General features: G+C 38.5%; 1 protein-coding gene across 8 annotated transcripts in view; it reads left to right on the top strand.

Moving 5' to 3' along the window:
- Positions 1–22,077, top strand: part of TMEM117 (transmembrane protein 117) — a 217,003-nt gene that overhangs the window by 153,210 nt on the left and 41,716 nt on the right. For 6 of the 8 annotated variants that reach the window (XM_084507022.1, XM_084507023.1, XM_084507024.1 and 3 more), the window contains one exon: positions 20,915–21,074. In XM_084507022.1, the coding sequence (XP_084363148.1) occupies positions 20,915–21,074 (160 nt within the window). Of the gene's footprint in view, positions 1–20,914; positions 21,168–22,077 lie in introns of all 8 variants that reach the window. The other 2 variants (XR_014688795.1, XR_014688796.1) reach the window with 1 other exon arrangement.

Genomic DNA, 22,077 nt, shown 5'->3' with positions numbered 1-22,077 from the left:
CCTCCAGTGTATGACACAAGCTTGACCAAGCTGCATGAACATCTATCTATTATAAGGAAGTATATTATGAATGTAGCATTTTTCATGTAGACAGTGGTACTACTGGTTTTAATTTAAATGTCTAAATATAGAGGATTTAAGGCTGCCCAAAATTTTCAGGCTAACCAGGAAGCCATGCAGTGCTTAGGAAGATCTTCAGGATTGTTTCCTCGGGGTGGTATACTTAAGATATGAACACAATTTAATCATACTTGTCTTTAATAACTTGAACAGGAAAAGTTTGGGTTTATAGTAGACTAATTTACACTTCACAACATTATGTCTATTTGAACAAGACCTTTAAAACATTTAGCCTTTCCCCTTGTGTGCAGCTGAATTGATAAAATTATCTCAGCTTCTTTAGTTTTATTTTTATGCAATGTAAAAAATTTATACTTTCTCCCAAAGCAAATTAATTTACACAACCCAAGCACAGATGAAAGCATCTGGTATGTAATAATAGTATTTCAAAGAAAGATTATGTTATGTTTCAGAAAGGTGGGGGTTTGTCTTTAGAATTAAACTTTGTTTTAAAGTTTTGGTTAGCAGAGTTTTTCAGCCCACTGTGTAATTTCCATCTGTTACTACCTGAAAGGTTTCCTTGAAGGGTTATTTTGGTGTCTTCAGCCAGAAGTGCCACTTGCTTTTTGTGCCACAAGATATTTCAGCAACTACAATCTGTTTTGGCTGGTCTCAAGAAGCGCACACTCTCTTCTAATCTATACACAACCTCAATTAGTGTTCAGGTCAGCAAGTGGGAAGACATTTATGGAATCAATCATTTTGGGTTAAGGAGTACACATCCTGCAAGTATACTAATGGAATAGAAATAATGCCTGGAACATCTCCAGAAGAGTCACAGTCTCAATGGAGCAATTAAATATGTATGAAGAATGTTTGCAGTGAAGTTCAAACACATCAGCCCGAGGCTTATATTTTTGGTTTAATTTATTCACAGCCTTTCTGTGTACTGCTGCTTGATGGTCCAAAAACACTTCTGCACGCATCTTCCTGCATTGTCTATGTACCCACAGACTGACAGATATAGTGGCAGTTGCTATTTTTAATCACCATCTCAGGAGCAAGGAGGAAGCTCTGCTGTAGAACAGTGCTGTGTTATTATTCAGGTTAGCAGTTTTTATTCATTAATATATTTGACATCATTCACAGTATGGAAAGCAGTCTTCAGAATTAATTCAGACTGTGTTCAGGTAGTTAACAAAACTTCTTAGCCTGAACGTGCTGGCATTAGTAGGTCTTCAAAGTAGAGTGAGTATTGCGTGATATGGCCTGTATTGCATATCTTCATATCACTGCTTTTATCCTTCATGGAAGAGATGCTTATACTATAGCTAGAGGCTGTTTGTTTGTTTATTTATTTATTTATTTATTTGTATTGTCAGTGAATAAGGGAGCTCTTTAAAAAGTTAGTGGTAATATTTCTCGGTAATTACGGTTCTTTGCAAAATGTATGAAAGAGCAAATGCTGTTTTCAGTAAACCATGAAAACAAAGTATTTGGAAATTTTAAAAGAGATTTTGCTTCTTTTGATAGCTCCTAGCTCCATGTTTTGTCACTGATCGGAGAACACCAGCATATATATTGCTTGGTTCATCTGTTATCAATTCAGACGCTATGAATAAATGGGATTGTCATATAACTAAGCTTAGAGCTATTGGCAAAGCAACTGAGCAAAGACAGCCTCTTAAAAGGATTACTGGTAATGTAATTACTTGTGGAAGATGTATGTTTATCTCCCACATGAAAACAACACCATCTTAATATGTTATTTAAGCAATAACATTAGTAGAATGAGAGCTTGTGTTCCAATAATGGCATGCACTACTGAGGGATAATGGCATGGTGAAGCAAAGGCATTTGTGTAAAGTAAACACTGAGCTAAAGCCAGAAATGTGCTTTTGTTTCTTAGCTAGTTTCAAGGCTGTTACTGAAACAAAACTTACTATCTAGTGACACTATAATTATTTTAATAAATGCAATGGAGTTCTAAGGCCTCAAAGCTCCTGATTATACATAGGTGATAGCTTATACCCATTGATAACAACTATAAAACAGCTAATAATGATATTACTAACACTTACAAAAAATGTGTTGCTAATATGACCCGTTACTGAAAATGCCAGGGATTTGTCATGGGAGTGCCTCCAATCAAACTAGTTTGTAGTGGTGCAGAATCAATTTAGGACATTCAATTCATTAACAGGACGAATAATCTTGGTGATGTAAAGTTACAGAAACCGCTGTGCTTGTAAGAAGTTCTGGTCAGTGTCTTTTCATATCCATTTTAGCAACCAAGATGATTGACTTTACCTAGTGAGAAAGAACATCCCCATTAGTATATTAAAATCAGCACCTGACCTTCATATTTTTGAAATCAATAGTGAAAACCCAGTAGTCTTCAATGAAGCTGTAATATTCCTTCAGATATTGACAGCAATTTTTTTCAGTTAGTTCTAGGGGAGATTTCCCCTTGCAGTATTTAATAAGCTCCAAGGCATCCATACAACTAGATTTTTGAAACATACACTGACAGGTATGCTGTTTGGCTAGTTTAGTCTTAATCACTTCCTTTCCTCAACTTTGACAGTATTTCTATTTCACAGCTTCAATATTTCTTTCTTCACTGTGTTCATTCATATTTCCCCCTTATTCAATAAGCAAAATTTTGATGTTTAGTATATGTTTCTCTCTTTGTTGTTGTTTTGTTTGTTTGTTTGTTTGTTTTCAACTTCATCAGTTTCCTTCTTCCATGCTTTTATTGAGTTTTGCTGTTGGCTTGTTTTTTGTTTGTCTTCCCTTAAATGGTAATTATCTGATTTTGAGTAATAATAATATTTCTAAGATTTATATTCTTGTGATTTTTATATCTGAAACCTGGCTGAGTTATTTCTTCTAATATATGGGTAAATAATCTGGTTTTCTGAGTGTAAGAAGTTGCATGCCCCCTGGTAGCATGGCATTCTGAACTGTAACGTGACAGCAGGTTATGCCTCACAATAACAAGATCAGATTAATAAGAAGACAGACAGTGAGATCTAGATATGTGTACTCAGAAAGTGATGCGTATGAAAAATGTTTTGCCCTTCCAGGAAAATGAGTAATAGCCAAAATACTTGACTATCTACATTTACATTTATATTTTAAGCATGTAAATATATTTAAAATGTCTTTTGAACTTGATCTACAAGGTATTGTGGGGCTTGCAGTACTTCAGAAGATCAGGCCACCTGCATTTAATTGCATGGCTTTAGATTTAGAATCCTAACTTTAGACACAAGATCAAGTAGTAGTTTATTAAAAACACCTTATAAGATCTTTCACTGGACCATGTGAAAATTTCACATATTTTAACTATCTGCCCATCCTGTTAAACCCTCTTGGCATGTTCATTGCTGTGTTTTTCTTATCGGTTTGGAAGTAGACAAGTTAAAAATGTGAGGAGACACGAACCATTACTTTGTAACACCTTTATTCAATTTACCTCCTTAGTTTTCTCATTTTAACATCATTCTTGATATTTGGATATCTTCAAGGAGGTGATTCCTAGCACAAGAGCAAAACCAGATCTCTTTGAATTCAGAGAGGCGGGATCCAAATTTAGTGTCTCTCACTAAATGACTAGAAAGACAAAGATATTATTATCCCATTTGCCAAGTCTGATTGCATGGACGTTGTGTAGATAATGCCATAGAAGGTCAGAGATTTGGATTATTTCAGGAACCTTATATCTTGGTGTCATACCTGTGCTCACTAGGACATTCACTGCCCATTAGGACTCAGTTTTATCATTCTCTTTGCAACATGAGCAAACTGGGTGAGCATTAATAATACTTTACTTTGGCAGCAGGTGTTCCTATATTATAAAACAACACAAAAATTAAAGAAGAATTTTAATTTGCTATGTTTTATTAAATTTTTCAGTGATATATGAACTAAAACTAAAAAATCAGGCCATGGGTTACAAAAAGAACAGACTTAACAAATCATGACTCTGTAATGCAAACTGCAATAATATAAGTAAAAAGTTCTTGAAAATGTTTTTGAACATTTCAGTTTTGAAGTGCTCCTAGGATAGAGCTATTTTGTATGAAATTGATGGCACAGTCCACAGTGGAAGAATCTGCCAACACAGCAGGCTTACATTGCCATCATGGTTATGTTAAGTAGGAGCTGATTTTTCAAACAGCTTTCACCTTTGATAAGTCAATAGTTCACTCAAGTCTTCTAGACATCATAAGCTGTTCTATTATCATCTTTATAAAAGGGAGTTGAGGATATTTGTCCACTTGGTAGGTCCAGCAAGCAAATAGTTGTGATGCTTCAAAATGAATAATGAAACGTTGTTGTTGTTGTTGTTAAGAAACAGGTAATCTATACACAGTCTTTGAATTCTGCCTTGTCACCAAAACCATTTATGTGCTCAAATCTTCCCATGTGTGTAAATCAACAAAGCCTTTGTTCATGCTATTCATTACAAAGCCACGTATCCTGTCTCTTAAACAAATTTGATGCTAATGTAATTCCAGAACTAAACATGTTTTGTCCCGAAATTAGATTTATGCAAATTCAGGGAAGCTATCATTTAATTGATGGAAGAAGTGGTGACAGCATTAGTCAGTGGAAGATTTGGGTAGATTTATTCTGTGATGCAGCATTTTCTCAGGAACTTATTGGCCATAGAAGATCCCACACTGAATGCAGCTATGGACTTTTTGCTTGGAGAGGTGCTTGCTATGGAGGACATGCTATGGAATTTTGCAGTTATGGTTCATGGCGCAGCTGGTGGTTACCCTGTTTCTGTGTAATCCATCTCTGAAATGTTAAATGACATACACGTATATAAGCAGTCATCTCTCATAGAGTTTGTGAACAGTATTCAACACAAATAGTAGCTGATATGGTAAAATATTTCATAATATTTGAAGGTCTTTAAGGGTAAACTCCATTCCTTCCTAAATCCAGCACTTTAACTTAGTGAAGGTAACCACCGTCTCAGACGAAATGTATCTCTCTCTCTTTCTCTCCCTTCTCTTTCTTGGCATTGTTGGGGTTATCAGCCCAGAAAACTCTGTGATAGATTGACAGAAATGTCTGGAAAGACCCAGGAATGACTGTAAATCACATTCATCTTTCAAGGCGCTCTAGCTAGAGATGACAGCTATCTTTAATGTTTCCAGGAAGAACATAAAGGCAAAAAATGGAGTGGAGAACTGGCCAAATTCTTTTAATATCATCTCTGTACCATGAATAAATGATCTAGGAAAAAAGTGAAGAAGACACTAACAAAGTTAATCAAAAAGACTAAAAAAAAACTTTCTGAGAGACTATATCCAGTCCTCAAAGTTGCCCGTTATTTTATAGCCTTTTTGAAATGGTTGTAGTTATTTGCACTGCAGAGGGCTAAAAATTTGACTGATCCTAGTCTATCCAGTTACTGCTGATCAAAGAAGCCATGTCTGTCCATCTGTTCCAAATGCTGATTTATTTCAGTCTCATCTCTCCCTGTTTTCAGTGAAAGGCACTGCAAAATATAGCCCTTCCAGGAGTTTTCCTCCATCTGCTCCCTGTAGGTGCTTGCTGGAAACTGAGCAATCATATAAGTGATGGGGAGGCAGTATGTAGGCTTTTATGCTTGTTAAATATATGTTGAAGTATTTTGCAGGAAGAAAAGAATTGTATAGCTGTAAAACTCAAGGGTACTCAATCATCTTTGAGTAAAGTATTTAACAGAATATTCTGTAAAACGCAGAATGCATATTTAGCAAAATTTAGGTCAGAAAAATATCTATTAAACTCAGGGTTTCTTTAGCACTGCCTGCTCTATTTTGAGCTTGATAAGATCGTGGAGGCAAAGCAAAAGTTGGTGTGGTGTGTGGGCCTCTGGAAGGTAAGCTGGATGGATCCTGCTGGGTGGATCCTGGCTGGATCGGGTGGATCCTGATCCCAGGCTGACTGGGATCAGAACCTGAATGTGGTCCCTTGTTCTGGCAGCTCATCTGTTTCTTGGGCAAGGGAAAAGGGCTGTCCCCAGTTTGTAGCCTGACTCCAGTCAAAGAACTAGTTTGTTAGACTGGTGTGACAGGTGGGATATTGATTGTCTATTCCTTTCTTAATGCTTTAGTTGTTATAAACCTAAAGGAGATACACACAAGCGGAAGTCTGTGGGAGAAGCAACAAATGCTGCAGATTATAGCCCAGAAGAATTAAAATTGATGCCTTTTTCCATTTGTGAAATGCCTGAACTCTGCAGTGTCATCTGGCATTGGACCATGCCTCTGCTTTAGGTCCTACTAAGGCATCTGTTGCCATTTGCATGCATCTTAGATGACCAAGGTTCAAGGAGGACATCTAAACAGATTACAGACCACATTGAAATTCATGCAGGGTATCAGCTAATAGAAGATGGTAGGAGAGCTGCGGTAGCGGTGGTGGTATGTTGTTGTTTTTTAATCAGCAATTACGTGGAACGAAGCTGGCAAATTCTGATTGTCAAATGCTTAAAAGACTGAGGCTGAAAAGCAAAGGGAGACAAATTACTTCAGGAAGAGAGGGACCTTTGCTTACACTGTGTTGGGAACCCTGTAACAAAAAAAAAAAAAAAATTGAGAAAACTGAAACATTCAGAAGTGCATCATCTTTTATTAAAATTTTGTTGAGAAAATTTTCTCATCTGTGGGAGGGAACAAACCTAGTGAGAGATCCAGTCTCTTTACAATAACCAATAGCACTGTAGTCAAATCCACAGGGATAAATGTTCACCTGAGCCCCTTCACTTTTCAGTGGCAGGGATACAGTGGGATGAGTAGCAGTTCTCAAGGCCCCACCTGGAGTGCCGCATCCAGGTTTGGGGTTCACAGCACAAGAAGGATGTGGATCTAAAGTAGGTCCAGAGGAGGGCCACAAGGATGATCAGAGGGCTGGAGCACCTCTCCTATGAAGAAAGGCTGAGAGAACTGGGGCTGTTCAGCCCGAAGAAGAGAAGGCTCAGGGGAGCTTTTCAGGTCTCCCCTGAGCCTCCTCTTCTCCAGACTAAACAATCCCAGTTCCCTCAGCCACTCCTCACAAAACTTGTGCTCCAGGCCCTTCATCAGCTTTGTAGCCCTTCTCTGGATGCATTCCAGGGCCTCGATTTCCTTCTTGTAGTGAGGGGCCCAAAGCTGTAGGTGTGGCCTCACCAGAACAGAATACAGGGGGATGATCACCTACCTGGTCCTGCTGGCTACACTGTTCCTGATACATGACAGGATGCCGTTGGCCTTCTTGGCCACCTAGGCACACTGCTGGCTCATGTACATCAGTCAGCACCTCCAGGTCCTTTTATTCTGCAGAGCTTTCCAGCCACTCTGGCCCAAGCCTGTAGCATTGCATGGGTTCCTCATGTGGAAAAGGGGAACATTCATATTGTACAGAACTGGGCATATAATCATCAGAGTAGCACTGACCTTCAGCATGTGTGCTGATGAGTCTCATTAGCTTCTTTTTGCTCATGTTTCTTTCTAACCCTGTTTTGTTCTTAGAAAGGTTGGCTCTCCAGATCAAAATTACAGTAATCTGGATGTGATTTTTCTTTGTTTTCTAAGAAGACACATGTCAGCCATACACTGGAATTGGCTCAAATAGTGGAAAAACACGCGGATCAATGTTTATTTCCTTGAGTTACTTTTGAGTTGGTATCAATTCTTGAATCATCTGGAAAAAGATTTATTACAATTACTGTAAATGTCAAGTGAAGTTTTGAGCTATTTGTAAAGTCTAAGTTGGAAGAACAGTGCTAGCAAACAAAAATTATATTACTTCTGTCTTGTTGCATAATTTTTTTTCAGGAGAAATTGTAACACTTTTTTGGTTTAAGGCTAGTGTCGTTGCTGTTCATTCTTTTCCCATAGGCAAATAGGATTATTTGTTGGATGGTAGGTAGATCATGTTTCCTTCATAAATGTAAATGATGTATAACTTAAATGCTTGGCTACTAAGATTCTTTTATTGGAGGAAAAATATCATAAAATAATAGGATAATTCAAGCTGGAATCCAGGATCTCAGGATGTCTCTAGTCTCCTTTTCAGAACATAGTTAACTCTGAGATGAAACCAGATGACTCAGAGCTTTATCTTTTTGGGTCTCAAAAAACTCCAGGGCTAGAGATTGCACAGCCTCTCTGGTCAGCCTCTTCCACTGCCTGATGGTCCTCAGAAACAATTTCTCCTATATCCAGTCTTAATCTCTCATTTTAATATGTGCCCATTGTCTCCTGTCCTGTCATTTGCTGCTGTGAAGAACTTGGCTCTATCTTCTTGCTAACCTCCCTATAGGTACTGCAGCATCACCGTTAGGTACCTCCAAAACCACCCTTTCTCCAGGGTCCAGGTCCCTCAGCCTCCCCTCACAGGACAAGTGCCCCAGTTCCCAGCCAGCCTGGAGCTCTCTGCTTCAGTCACACAGAATCACAGAATGGCTGAGGTTTAAAGGGCCCTCTAGAGCCCATCTGGTCTAATCCCCTGCTCAAGCAAGGCCACCCAGAGCAGGTTGCCCAGGATCATGTGCAGGTGGCTTTTGAAGATCTTCATAGAAGGAAGACTCCATAGTGTCTCTGAGTAACTTATGCCACTGCTCAGTCACCTGCAAGGTAAAGAAGTGCTTCCTGATGTTCAGATGGAACCTCCCGTGTTCCAGTTTGTGCCCATTGCCTCTTCCTGGCACTTGGTACCATTGAAAAGAGCCTGGCTCCATCTTCTTTGCACCCTCCCTTCAGGTATTTATATACATTAAAGAGATCCTCCCTGAGTCTTCTATTCTCCAAGCTGAACAGCCCCATCTCTCACAAACTCTCTGCACAGGAGAGGTGATTCAGTCCTTTGATCACCTTGGTGGTCCTACATTGGACCCTCTCCAGTAAGTCCATGTCTCTCTTGTGCTGGGACAGCCAGAACTGGCTAGAGGACTCCAGCTGCAGCATCACCAATGCTGAGTAGAGTAGAAGGATCACCTCTCTTGACTTGCTGGCGATACTTTGCCTAATGCAGTGAAGGATGTCATTAGCCTTGTTGATAGCAAAGGCATATTGCTGTCCAACTTGGTGTTCACCAGGAATCCTAGTTTTTTGTTTGTTTGGTTGGTTGTTTTGTTTTGTTTTCTGTTTATTGATGCCTTTCTTCTACTGAATGCAATATTCTCAAGGTGGTCTGACAAGTGCTGAGTAAAGGGACACAGCTATTTCCTTTGATCTACTGGCCATACTCCTGTTCATAAAGCCTTAGATGCTGCTGGGACCTCTGCTGCTGGTGCACATGGCCAGCTCTTGCTCAGCTTGCTGTCTACTAAGACTGTTTTCCTACTGAATAAGGTGTATACTCTTTGGAAGATTTTTTACTTAAAAATACATTGCTCTGGAGGCAAGATTAAAGCATTTTGTTGTTTTTTGTTTAATTGTTTTGGAAATAAGTTTAATCATAATGTAATCAACTCATTAGATGAAAGAGCTTGCATTTATTCAAAATGCTTTGAGAAAAAAACATTAAAGAAGGGTTTAAAACAATTGTAATTATATTTTACTTTGATAAGTTTTGCACAAATGTAATTGTAAAAGACAAAACATCTTCATGAATAAGAAGTTACACCTCATAGATATATTATGGCATATGAAACCTAAAATAATGAGAGATTTCTTATTTTGTCAAACTACTGTATAGGTAAAATATACAGCAAATCTAATCCAGAACATAGAAAGCTATTAAACCATTATAATTGGCTTATTCTAAATTTGAACTGTTTGTTTGTTTGTTTTAATTTTGGGTGTGGATATAACATGTTGCATGAAAAGTAGTGAGAATATGATTTTATATTATAAGCTCTCCCAGCAACAGTTTCATTTAAGAGCAGCAACATAACACCAGGAGAAAGACAACATGTTCCTTATGTTCTGCATAGATAAAATCTGACTCAATTTTTATCCTTAATGTTTTGCAACTCAAGATCTCAAATAAAGTGGGAATTTTTGTGAGGATTTTTGTTTGTTTGTTTAAAAAAACCTGCAGGGATAATTTTAAGACTCTGCAGCATCAAAATGTTTTGCTAAGTCATTTCAGTTTTCTAAAATGTGCTTTTAAAAAGCCAGAAAGCCCTCAAAAATACCTTTTACTGGTATTTTTCATTTGACAGTTTCTAAATAGAATTATTTTCTTCAAAGATACATTTTGACAATTCTTAAAATTCTATTTGTTTTTCAGTTCAAGCAAATTTTTCACTATTTTGTTGAAAGTAATTAAAACATTGAAAACTGACTTCAGTTTTGAGATTTGGGGTTGACCATCTTGATAATGGCTGTCAGCATGTCAACTTCCACTACAGCCTATGGAGCTCTGACCAGTGCAGGTGAGGGGCATTCAGCTCTCCCCAAGTAAAAACTCGCTTTTAGTCACCTGAATCATTTTCTTGGCTCCAATGACTGAATAATGGTGGGATTCAGGTACACAAACATAGGCATGGGCTATAATTTGAAATGCTTTAGGGTTTTTAAAAAGGTGCAGAGGCCTGGCAGACATGGCACAGGACTCAGAGAAGACCTTGTACTGCAAGGTCAAACAAGGTACTCTACAGTACCCCAAATCACACTAAACATGTATGTGTAGGCAACCAAATCTCACAGCACATTTCTGTCAACTATAATGACAGATCAGATATGTTAGCTCATGTGTAGATTTCTACAAACACTGCAAATTGGTAAGTTTCTGTGTCTGAATTACTTATAAAATGTCTTATTGTACCAAACTAAACTGTATGTGGAAATATGTTTTAAAAAAACAATAATCATTTGCTCACGTAGCACTAGCTGAATTGTAACAGACTTCACTGGAGAGTTGGGGAAAAAACTGAGGGATTTAAATGCAGGAAGGTAATATGAGTTTATAATATCCCAGATTATATGTAGAAGACAGTCAGATTCAGAGTGTTTTCTATGTAGTAAAACTCATAAAGGCTAAATTTTTGTTAATTATCTAATAAATTACATACAAAACAATTCTCTAAATTCAGTAATTACAAAGTAATCATAGAATGGTTTGGGTTGGCAGGGACCTTTAAAGATCATCTACTTCAATCCCGCCTGCCATGAGCAGGAACATCTTTCTCTAGACCAGGTTGCTCAAACCCCCTTCTACTCAACTTTGATTGCTTTTAGGGATGGGGCATCCACAGCTTCTCTGGCAATCTGTTCCAGTGCCTCACCACCCTCATGAAAATTTTCTTTCTTATATCTAATCTAAATCTGCCCTCTTTCAGTTTAAAACCATTAAACCTTTTCCTGTCATTAGGGACTCTGGTAAAAAGTCTTCCTCCATCTTTCCTAAGGACCCACTCTATGTATTGAAAGACCACAATAAGGTCTCCCTGGAACCTTGTCTTCTCCAGGCTGAACAATCCTAACTTTCTCAGCCTTTCTTCCCAGGAAAGGTCTTCCAGCTCTCACATCACTTTTGTGGCCCTCCTCTAGAGCCTCTTGAACAGGCCTATATCTTTTTTATACTAAGGACCCCAGAATTGGATGAATAATAAATTTAATGGATAAACTTATTTATACATTAAATAATGTGTCTACTAATTCATTGATTTTTATCACTTTTCTTACTTGCATGGTGTCAGTTAGGTCTTTAGCACCATTTGAAAGTCAATCAGGTTTTCATAAATCACCTATCTGGAAGTCCAAATACTCCAGTGCACTGATGGGATTAAAAATGTGGTTTTAAATCCAAACTTATGCTTGTGCTTGTTTATAAAACTCAAATTGAGTAACGTTTGAACACTGGAAAGCCATGGAGTTGTTGGGGTGTACCTCTACCTCCTGTTATAGATCAGAAGAACCTAATTTTAGGCTTTTAGATTAGCATTTGACTTACCATCTTCATTCATCGGAAATAGAAGTTGTTTTCTAACTGTAAAAACAAAACAAAACAAAACAAAACTGTTGTGTTTTGGTGTTTGTTTTTTTTTTGTTTGTTTGTTTGTTTGTCTTGTTTTATTTTGTTTTCAAAAGCTTTTTGCCATTTTACATTGCAATGAAATGAAGACTTTACTAAGCATTTCATGATAACTGAGAAAAGGTCACCAAGAATGTTATTACTCATAATCTATGACATTTGCTGAGAATTCTGGAAACAGCCAAAATTCCTGTTCCACATGTTTTGGAACATGATCCTATGTCTTCCCCCCAAGGTGAACATTAAATCTTTACCTCAGTCATATAAGGAGCTGAAAATAACGTAAAGGAAAGCTGTAATAATACATCCCTAAGACACTAAATTAGACTGGGGGAAATTGTGTCAAGACAGTTGTACTGTTTAGTTGCTTATACGAAGTTAAGAAGCTCCGGCTGGAGAGACTGGACAAATAATACCATGTAGCATCCAAAAGCCCAGTTAGTATGGAATTCAGCTAGCTTTTTAATACTGACATTCAAATGCTTGGTTTGAATCCCACAGAACAGGTATTTGCCTCTGGCCAGCTTGCCTCACCTCTTGGAACTGAGATGGTGCCTACCTCCTGCCTCCTTGAGTGCAGTCCTGTGCAGGAGTCATGCTCCTTTCTGACAGACCTTTCCTCATGTTACAGAAGTCAGCTCTTTCACAGGAAAATTTTCTTTATTGATGAACTGCCCTTGCCTGAGAAAATGTTCCAGATGACTCTTTCCTACGGCACATTTGATACTCTGAGAATATTTGACTCATTGAAAAAAAATTCTGTTGTTCCTTGAGCGAGTTTTCCAAAAAATGGCTTCCTCTTACCTTATGTAGAATAGTTTTGTGGTTTTGTTTATTTGTTTGTTTGCCTGTTTTCAAAATGCGTCCTACTGGAATTAGGCAATTAACTTCTAACTTGGGAAGTTGAGCATGGCACAGAGTTCCCTGGAAAAAACTCCCATGAATCCCATACTACCTTGCATACGATAGGTGTTGATTGAAAATGTTTTTTAGAAGCAAGACCATGAACCTTCTTAAACTGTTTTTCCTTTTTTTTGTGTCACAGATAGGAAATGGCATTTGAAACCTAAAGCTTATGGCTGATGAGTTTAATTTAAATGAGCCGGTGTTTGAAATAGATAACACTTTCATTTTAGTAAATTAATGGTGTGGCAAAAGGAAACTCAAAGATGATTCTACCTATAATAAAAAATGATGCTGTCTAGAATTCTAATATTTCATCATGTGATTACATTACCTAATCTTATTCACTTTATTACATGAAACATAGCAAAATGCTTCCTCTGTGCATTAACATAAATGTAATTTCAGACTTTATACAAATCTTTGTACAAACATCCCAAATAGCTCTGGAATCGCATTGATACACTGTAATAAATTTGCAACTGTCACAGTCTAAGGATAGAAGCAGAGCAAGGTGTTCAGGAGAGGAATATCCTTTCTCTGACAAACAGATATAATTGGAAAAAATGAACTAGCACTGCTTGTGTTCACCAAAATCTTTTTCATTTTTCTAAGTATAATGAATGTATAAAAATGCAGAATAAACAATTCCAGTATGTATATTTGGCATAGACAAAGTGTCCCATATACTCTGTGCTTTCCAGTTTCTTCGGCTCACCAGGCAGAACAACTGCAAACATAGACTAGCAGACTTTATTGGAAATGTAAGGCTCTCAAAATACAGTGTCCACTATTAATAAACATTTATGAGCTAGTCCTAACATAGACTTCCCTTTGTTATTCCCTATCCAAAATGAAAAGTACTTCAGCATTGACAACCTCAGAACTGATCATTTAGAACTGCCAGTTACTGGCAAATGCTTGTACTCGTCCATTAAACCCTGCTGTAGGATGGAAGTTAGCACTTCCAGGCACTACTACGGATTTTTTAAGAAAAGATAATGCAATTCAGAATTTGAATTAACCACTGTTTTATTCTAATTGATATTTAACTTTAGGTAATTAGATCTTTTTGATAATCAACTTTAATACACTTCGTCCCTCTTATGCCTGTGAATCACACCATGAAGTATGGGGAGCTCTGAACTCTGGCAGCATTATCTTTCCATGTCTCTACCACATGTTTGTCCCCTGGAGTGGCAATTGCTCTCTGAGACCTCACCCAGTGGGCTGCAGCAGTGGCTAGGTGGGTGCTCAGTTCAGCTCACAAGACACGTGCACTGTGAGTATCAGACCCTCAGCACCACCTGTTTCACTCCGAGCACTGCATCGCTGCACTGCAAGAGTTGCTGGTCCAGGCAGAGCTCTCAAGTCCCTGCTCTCCTTTCCGACCATTGTTGTGTCCAGAGCAGGAGAGCAGTAGCCAGCTGGAGTCTCAAATCCATGCTGCTCCAGAGAACCCAGACGCTTTTCACCAGCAGAGCATCTGTCCCTTCTACTTGCTTATTTGTAGAAGTGGTGCTGACACCAAGTAACAGGCAGACTAAATATTTTATTTTAAATGGGTTTAGAGTTGCTATTTTTGACAGATTTAATAACAGAACCCTTCCTAATTAAAACAAGTGAAATAAAAAGTGTTGGCATTTGCATATGAACATCTGCAGTAACATTGTTCTTTATAGTTATTGTACACTGTGGGACAGTATGTTTGGCCAGCGCTGATTCTCAGATTAAAAATTATGGAAAGTATTTAGCTTGATGGATGTTTTTTCTTTCCTGAGGACTGGAAAGCACTTTTAAATATCAAGAGCAGTAAAATTTGTTCTTCCCTTCATATATCCATTTTCAGAGGGTGTTTTAAACTATTTTGGCAGATTCGTGAAAAAATTGACATTATAAACCACCACAACTGAAAACGTAAATAGCAATTTATAAAACATTGATTAGAATTGCTTTTCTGTTTCCTACACACCAGCTGAAGCTGAAAGTTTTGATAAATGCTGACTAAATGCTAGGTGGTTTTATTTAGTGTTTTAAATATACCCAGGATATATGCTGGCTAATTTCCTTTATTCAGTAAGTTCACATATATATTATATATTTTATTAATTATGTATTCTCATTTCCTTAATGAAAAATAATAGAAATACAGATTTTAAGATCTATTTTTTTGTTGTTGTTATTTATGTATCTTTCTGTTCCAAATATGCATAGTACTAAGCAATATCTGGAATTCCTATTAACAAAGTTTAGCAACTTCTAAATAACCCAGCTTAGTGGAAATCATGGGACAAAATATCATGAAAACTTTTCACAGTACCATATTGTATAAATCTAAGAGCTACTTTTGACTCAGTACACAATTCTTTTGTTTTGTGTTTTGTTTTGTTTTGTTTTGTTTTGTTTTGTTTTTTTTCTGGAAAAGGTATGGTCAAAGGGCAAGATACTGCTTTTTGCCTCTTGGAAAAGACAAAATAAAGATGAGGGAAATAGTCAAAGTTTTCTTTTCATCTCTTCAGTCGATCTTAGCAGAACTCTTGCTATCTGATCATCAAAGCTGCAGCTTCTTAAAAGATTTGGCAGAGGGTCATGCAAGACAGAAGAAAATTCTAAATAGCTCTGACAAAGAGCAGCTCAAAGTTGCTGGTAAATTGAAGGTAGCATTATCTTTCCCTTATGTATGGTTGGGCAAAAAATTGTATTTGATACCTGAGCACTGAAAAGCTTTGCTTTCACTATGTGACAGTTTGAGAAATGAGGTCCCATCATAGACCAGAATTTGTTTTCAGTGGTACCTTTTGTCCTGCTGATTTTGACGTGAAGAATCTGGAGGCTCGGATTGGAAGCAGTTCTTGTTTCCAGCATTCTTTGTTTTATGAGCTTATATATATCTCTTAGCTTGTCTTCATTTTCCCATGCACAAATTCTGTTTTGTTCAGTATTCAGCTCAGTACAGACAAATAATGGAGACAAAAAGCTTGCTGTGTTTCCTGAAGATGTGGCTGCATAGAGTCAGTGGCACTTCTGACATAGCTCTGGAGGGGATGTGCTGTGAGCAGAGAGTTCCTGGTGTAGTGGGTAGGATATACAAAACAATGGAAGAGTGTCCTCAGGCAGCCAGGCCTAAGATCACCACGGCATTTTGTGTCCTCCCTCAGCCAAGACTTCTGAGAACATCAGCATCTTCATGTTTTGCATACGGAGCTAATGAAGCATCACAGGCAAGCCAGTCTTCCAGTCTGAATTGCATTTGTCATGGCCCATAGTGTTACTGAATAAATAGAAAATGTGCACTTGCACGGGCAGTTTACAGATATTGTCAGGGAGGCCTTTTACCAGTAATGCTGGTGGCAGCACCGCTATTTTGGAATAAAAATAAAACTAAGTGATGTGCCCCTTCCTCCCCCTGAAATAAAGCCAGAAAGTCTTAGGTTTACATCAGCACTGAACATCAGCTATAGTACATTGCCAAGCATGTGTGTTCCTTTCCTCCCCCATTCTGGCTGTCTCCCACAGCTCTTCCTCTAGAGCCCACCTTTGTGTTTCTGAGTCCATCTGCTGCTCTGGCATGTGGTGCTCTTTCAAGGACTGCTAAGTAATGGGGTGGCTCCAGTGGCATTTCAGGGGGCAGCAGGGAGCAGCAGGCAGCAGGCAGCAGGCTCTTTGGGTGGCCAGACTGCAACCCCCAGTATGACAGACATTCAGCACCTCAAACCGCATGGTCTAAGTTATGATGTTTCCCAACACTTTCTTTTAAGTGGAGTTCCCAAATTTCTTGATTCTGATAGCAGAATGTCTTCATTTCTTGCTAGTTTAGGATTTAGAGAATCACTGATGTATCTGAATGCAGTAATGAATTTGGAGACCAATGACTGCATTGCAGATCCCAGGAATAGAAGACTATTTGTTTTCCCCACAAACAAATCTGAGCTCATCCCATTCACAAAGAACTTGCAGTTCATAAGCTCAGGACAGTGTTGGTGGAAGGCAAAGGGAGAAGAGCTATGGACCGGTCTACCACAGCAAGGACAATATCTGCAGAGAGCTGAGTACAAAACGACATTGTAAGGAAGTCTGCAGAGTCCTGAGTATCTTCAGTGCCAGGCTGAGCTTACAAAAACTCCTTTGGGAGGTAACTTGTTAACACAGTTACACCCAGTGTGCAACGTGATGGCTCCTGCTCCTGATATCCCACAATGCTACATATCACAGCATATCACAGGTTGTCCCCACCACTTGTTTCCCAAGTGGAAACAAGCCAAGCCTGCCTGGAGGCAACAGGAAAAGCCATTTGTTTTGTCACTCTTGGGTGATGCCACCCATGAAGTAGCCCAAAGAGTAGGAATGGAAATATCTACTGCGGAAAGATTCTGTCAGCGGATCCCACAAGAGAATTTAGGTCCTACTGCACTGTGGATGGATTACTCACTACACTGGGGTTTGAGTGTTTTGCTTTCCTTAACTGAACATTTTGTATTTATCTTGGACTCCTAGAAGAGATGTTTAGGAAATCTTACACTATCCTCAATATTTTGGAGCATGGATGAAGGTAGCCCTGGTATTTTAACTTTAGGTTATTATCTGCACAGCTCTGCTCACCTACATACGCACACCTCTGATTTTATTTTCTAGGGAAAGCATGCTGGCCTCAACTCACCTTATTTTGGACAATGTAGGTGTGGATGGATGTACACAGTGAAGCAAAGCACTCTGCTTCCTGTGATTATCCTGTCAGCAGTTCCTTCTTTAGCAGCAGCTGTGCAGTGCACTGCACACCAGCTTAATGTACACAGGGTCTGGGAAGCTTTTATTTAGGTGAACACGTGAAGTCTATCATCTCATAGCAAAGAAGCCCAGTGAATGCTCCGTGAGCATGCTGTGAAATTCACGGGCATATCAGAAAAAATTCTGGACTGACATGTCCCAGAGAGAGCAGAGAATATGTAGGACTGCCTTCAGTGCAGGTCAGGACATGCCTGTTGGACTGTCCAAAGTCAAAGATGCCCCATTTTCTACTGCAGAGGAAAATGCAGCGTCATAGCCCTTCTCAACCAGAAACAGCATTCTTGCACGACAGAGTTGGAGGTTGACCTGTGTGCTGTGAGGGACTGTCTGCAGCCAGTGACAAAAACCTGCTCAAGCTTCTGTCTTCAGGTTTTCCTTCAGTAAAGTCCAGAGCCAGGGACTTTAGATCATCACTAGTGGTGGTAACCATAGTACTGACTTTTCTGGATCTACCTAATAATTTTTACTTCTTGGTATGCAATTGGCATGGACAGTATTTTTTTGCAGACATTGTTTATATTTATTCTTCAGAGTAAGCTTGCATCCTGAAGAGTATGGTCTAGGCTGCAAAATAGGTGTTAATATAACTGAATAGGTGCCCAGGGCAAACAGTCGTTCAGTGCATCAAACTAGACTTAGAAGTGAAATATGAGGGCATTTCCTCTGAAAAGTGGAGAAAGAAGTTGCATTTCTTAATGTCTGGCAGTGAGAAGAGTCAGTCCTTTCTTGGCTTTCTCCTCACAGCCCTTTAGTAAGCAGGAGGCAGAGATGTCCTGCCAACAGTGCCATGAGTGATGTGATGATGCAGCTCTCAGCGACGTGCACTGCAAAGTAAAGGACAAACTGCACTGGCCTAAATATTGCAAAGTACTTCACATTGGTGTCATCTGATACAAGTCAAGTTAAACTAAATCCTCAGCTTCTTCTCTGAATCCCCAAGACAGTGGCGAAGTGCTAGAAATGGAGTGAACTCTAACCCAGAGAAACTCAGTTTATAACTCCAAAAACATTTATTGAATATTTTGCTCTGTTCCAGTAACATGGGTCAAAAATACATCTGAGTGCTAATTATGCTGCTTAATGCAACCATTTCAAATATCTATTTCTGTCCGTTTTTATTGGTCTCACATTTTCTTATTCTATTAGCAGCCCATTTTCTGCTCCTTTCCCTCCTATTTGACATTTCAGAACGAATAAGGAAGCAGTTTTTCAAGTGCATATGCATTTCCTCAAGGAAATCAGGGCTTGAGCACACACGCTGATATTTGCATGCATGCTGATGAAGCATGCATAAAAATCTGCCTGCTTTTGCTTGCATACATGCCAAAGCCTGACCTTATACGCTTTGAACTCTGGCTCCAAAACGTAGATGCATAATTCAAGAGGACTGAAGCAGAATAGTGTTGAGCATAACTTCTGGGTATATGGTTCCCATGGCAAACTATGCAGCCTTCAATTACATTTCTAAACTACCTGTGCACTGGGAGACTTGAGCTCTGCAGAATGAGGACAAGGAAAATCATTGCACCCAGCAGCCAGAGCAGCATCTGCCGGTCAGCAGGGAAGCACTGAGGGCTGTGCTCTTTCTGGAAAACAGTCCCTTCTTCTCGTTTCACATGAGAGCATTAGCCTCCACATGTGTCAAAGAAAAACCTGCATAAAAGTCTGTCAGCTTCAGGTACTGACAGGTGAGGTGGTAGCAAGGCATATATTTTGGGAATAAGCAGGCTTAAATATTGCTTAGGTCTAATTAAGTCTAATACGCCTCATTCATTTTTGTTTCTGGCTTGGGTGCTGCTAATGCACTCAAGCGATACTGTTATGGTGCCAACCACAGTGTTGAATATAACTGAACTGATTTATTAAGAATAAAAACAAATGTGTAAAGGTAAAGGTGGCAACACTCAGGTCCTTTTGTGTCTCATATTGTAAAGAAAGACAGCCCATCACACCACAGAAGAAAAATATTTACAAGTCCAAATGTGTACCTTACTGCTTACGTGCTTATTAGTTTTTGTTTGTGTGTTTTGTGTTTTTTGTTTTGTTTTGCTTTTTCTTTCTACACAGACAGAACCAAGACTGAATGCCTGCAATCAGGTAGTCTGTGACTACTGGTGTGTAGATTTTTCTTTTACTCTGCTGAGTATTTGTCCTGTTTAGAAGTGTCATAGGAAATATTCTTCACATTGGTTTACAGCCTTCAGTAGCTGAAGAAAATGAGACTTTATTGCTGTAGAACAAACTCTACACTGCCACAATTACTTAGCTCTGTGTATGCACTCAGATGTTGATATGCCTCTATTATAGCATGGATCTGCTGGCAGCTCCGGCTACTGGGAGAAGCCTTGCTCCCCTTCAAATTATCAGCTAAATATGACTGCTTCCATGGAGCCAGGAATTCAATCAGTTATCACTGCTGGCTGAAAGATACCACCAAAGTGCTGCTGGAAATGGTGCAGAACTATTTTGGGAGGATAGCTCAGAAAGATTTTTATGTAAATACCCTATCACAGAATTGCATGAAGTAGTCAAATGTGTCTTTTGGAATTCTCGTATCATTCATATGCAGGCATTATTGCTTTTGTAATTCACTCTTCACTGACTCCTCAGAAATGCTGTAAGATGTGTCGAAAACTTGTGCAAAGGACATCCTAAGAGATACAAAGTGCAATCTGTCTACAACCTACAGAACATACTAAAGATTAATTCGGTGCAATGAAAATTTCTTTCATGCAGATGTGTCCTACAGTTCCTACTGCTGAGAAAAAAAAAAAAAATCATAGGTGCTAACAACCTTAGTGCCTCAGGAAATGTTCCCTCAAATTGTTCATTTGGATTTGGTATAGATTATATGGTCTTTGGTACATTATTATAGCTTAATTGTATTTTATTTTACTTACTTGGTTTGCATCATAAATGAAAAGTGTGGAACAAAGAACAAGAGTGATATATTCCACCCTAATTTTGCAACATGTTTAGTGCTAGCTACTAAATTTCTTTTTACTAAGGGAAGAGCTGACTGCTTTCCTATTTTGAATTACATGATTTGTTTGTACACTTAGCTTTCTTCAATCTCTTTTCATAGGTGCAAAAGTACTGATAAAGCACTAGCTGACCGCTAGAAGATAGATAAAATAGAATGATGTATCTTCATTACTATCCTATTCTCTCTGAACTATTTTTTTTTCCCTTGCAGGACGGTTCTATTTACCCTGACCTCTGTAGTTGTGCTTGTCATCACTACTGACTGGATCAGCTGGGACAAGCTGAATCGTGGATTTCTGCCAAGTGATGAGGTCTCAAGAGCATTCTTGGCTTCTTTCATCTTGGTGTTTGACCTTCTTATTGTCATGCAGGTACACTCTTCTAATGTTCCATTCAAGCTGCTGAGGCTGCCTACTCCTCTATTTCCACTAGAGCAAAAGGTGTCTTGCTAATACTACAGGAAGGTAAATAAATGTTTTGTTTGCAATCACTGTTAGTGGAGGCATTTTACAGCATCATTCTTAGTGACTTTCAAAAAACCCGATGGCCTTTTATTATGAAAATACTGTTGATTTTCTTTTCTTTACCAAAATAGAACTTTCCAAATTAGAAGATGTTTTCTGAAAAAAAAAAAAAAAAAAAAAAAAAAAAAAAAAAAAAAGACATCAGAAGAAGAAACTGAAGTTAATTGTGTAAAAAAAAGCTTTTTTGCTTTTTGTTTTTGTTTTTGTTTTTTTTTTTTTTGTTGTTGTTTGGTTTTTTTTTTTTTTTAGGAAGAGATAATAAAAGAGATACTTCCATATTTCAAGTATTTACACTATTGGGTATACATGCATTATAGCGTTTTCATGGATAAAAATTAATATTGGTTCTTAAGATTCTACTTTCCACTTTCACTTTCACATGAGCGTTACTTTCTTTGATGGCAGGTACTTGTACTGTAGTGTCTTCTGACAGAGCAGGTAGCGAGGGCAAAAATTCCCTGTAGTCTGCACAATGTCTACTCCTTTGAATCTAAATCAATCTGGGTCACAATTCTGTGGCCGAAAACTTCCTTCATACGATGCTGTGTCCTACCCCTTGCATTTTCCTGTGGTCTGAACCTTTTGTGAGTAACTCACCCAATGCCTTGTGAGGAATTGGGTCATTTGGGCTGCAGCAAGGAAAAGGAATGTCAAGGGCCTGAGTGAGTTTTGCTATTAGACCTGGGCATGTTAGACTGTTAAACTGAAGTTTAGCAAAGAATCTGAGAACTGATGGGTCCTTTCTCTCCAGTGTATTATTACTTAACCCTGCCAGGAAAGACCGTTTCTGAGACGCTTAGTTCTCTTTAATGAGATATCTATTACTTGAGTAATTATCATAGAGGTGACA

The sequence above is a fragment of the Aythya ferina genome (assembly GCF_964211825.1).
Source record: "Aythya ferina genome assembly, chromosome: 1".
Classification (NCBI taxonomy): domain Eukaryota; kingdom Metazoa; phylum Chordata; class Aves; order Anseriformes; family Anatidae; genus Aythya; species Aythya ferina.
The sequence above is the reverse complement of the archived record's forward strand: the minus strand, read 5'-3'. Positions and strand labels throughout refer to the sequence as shown.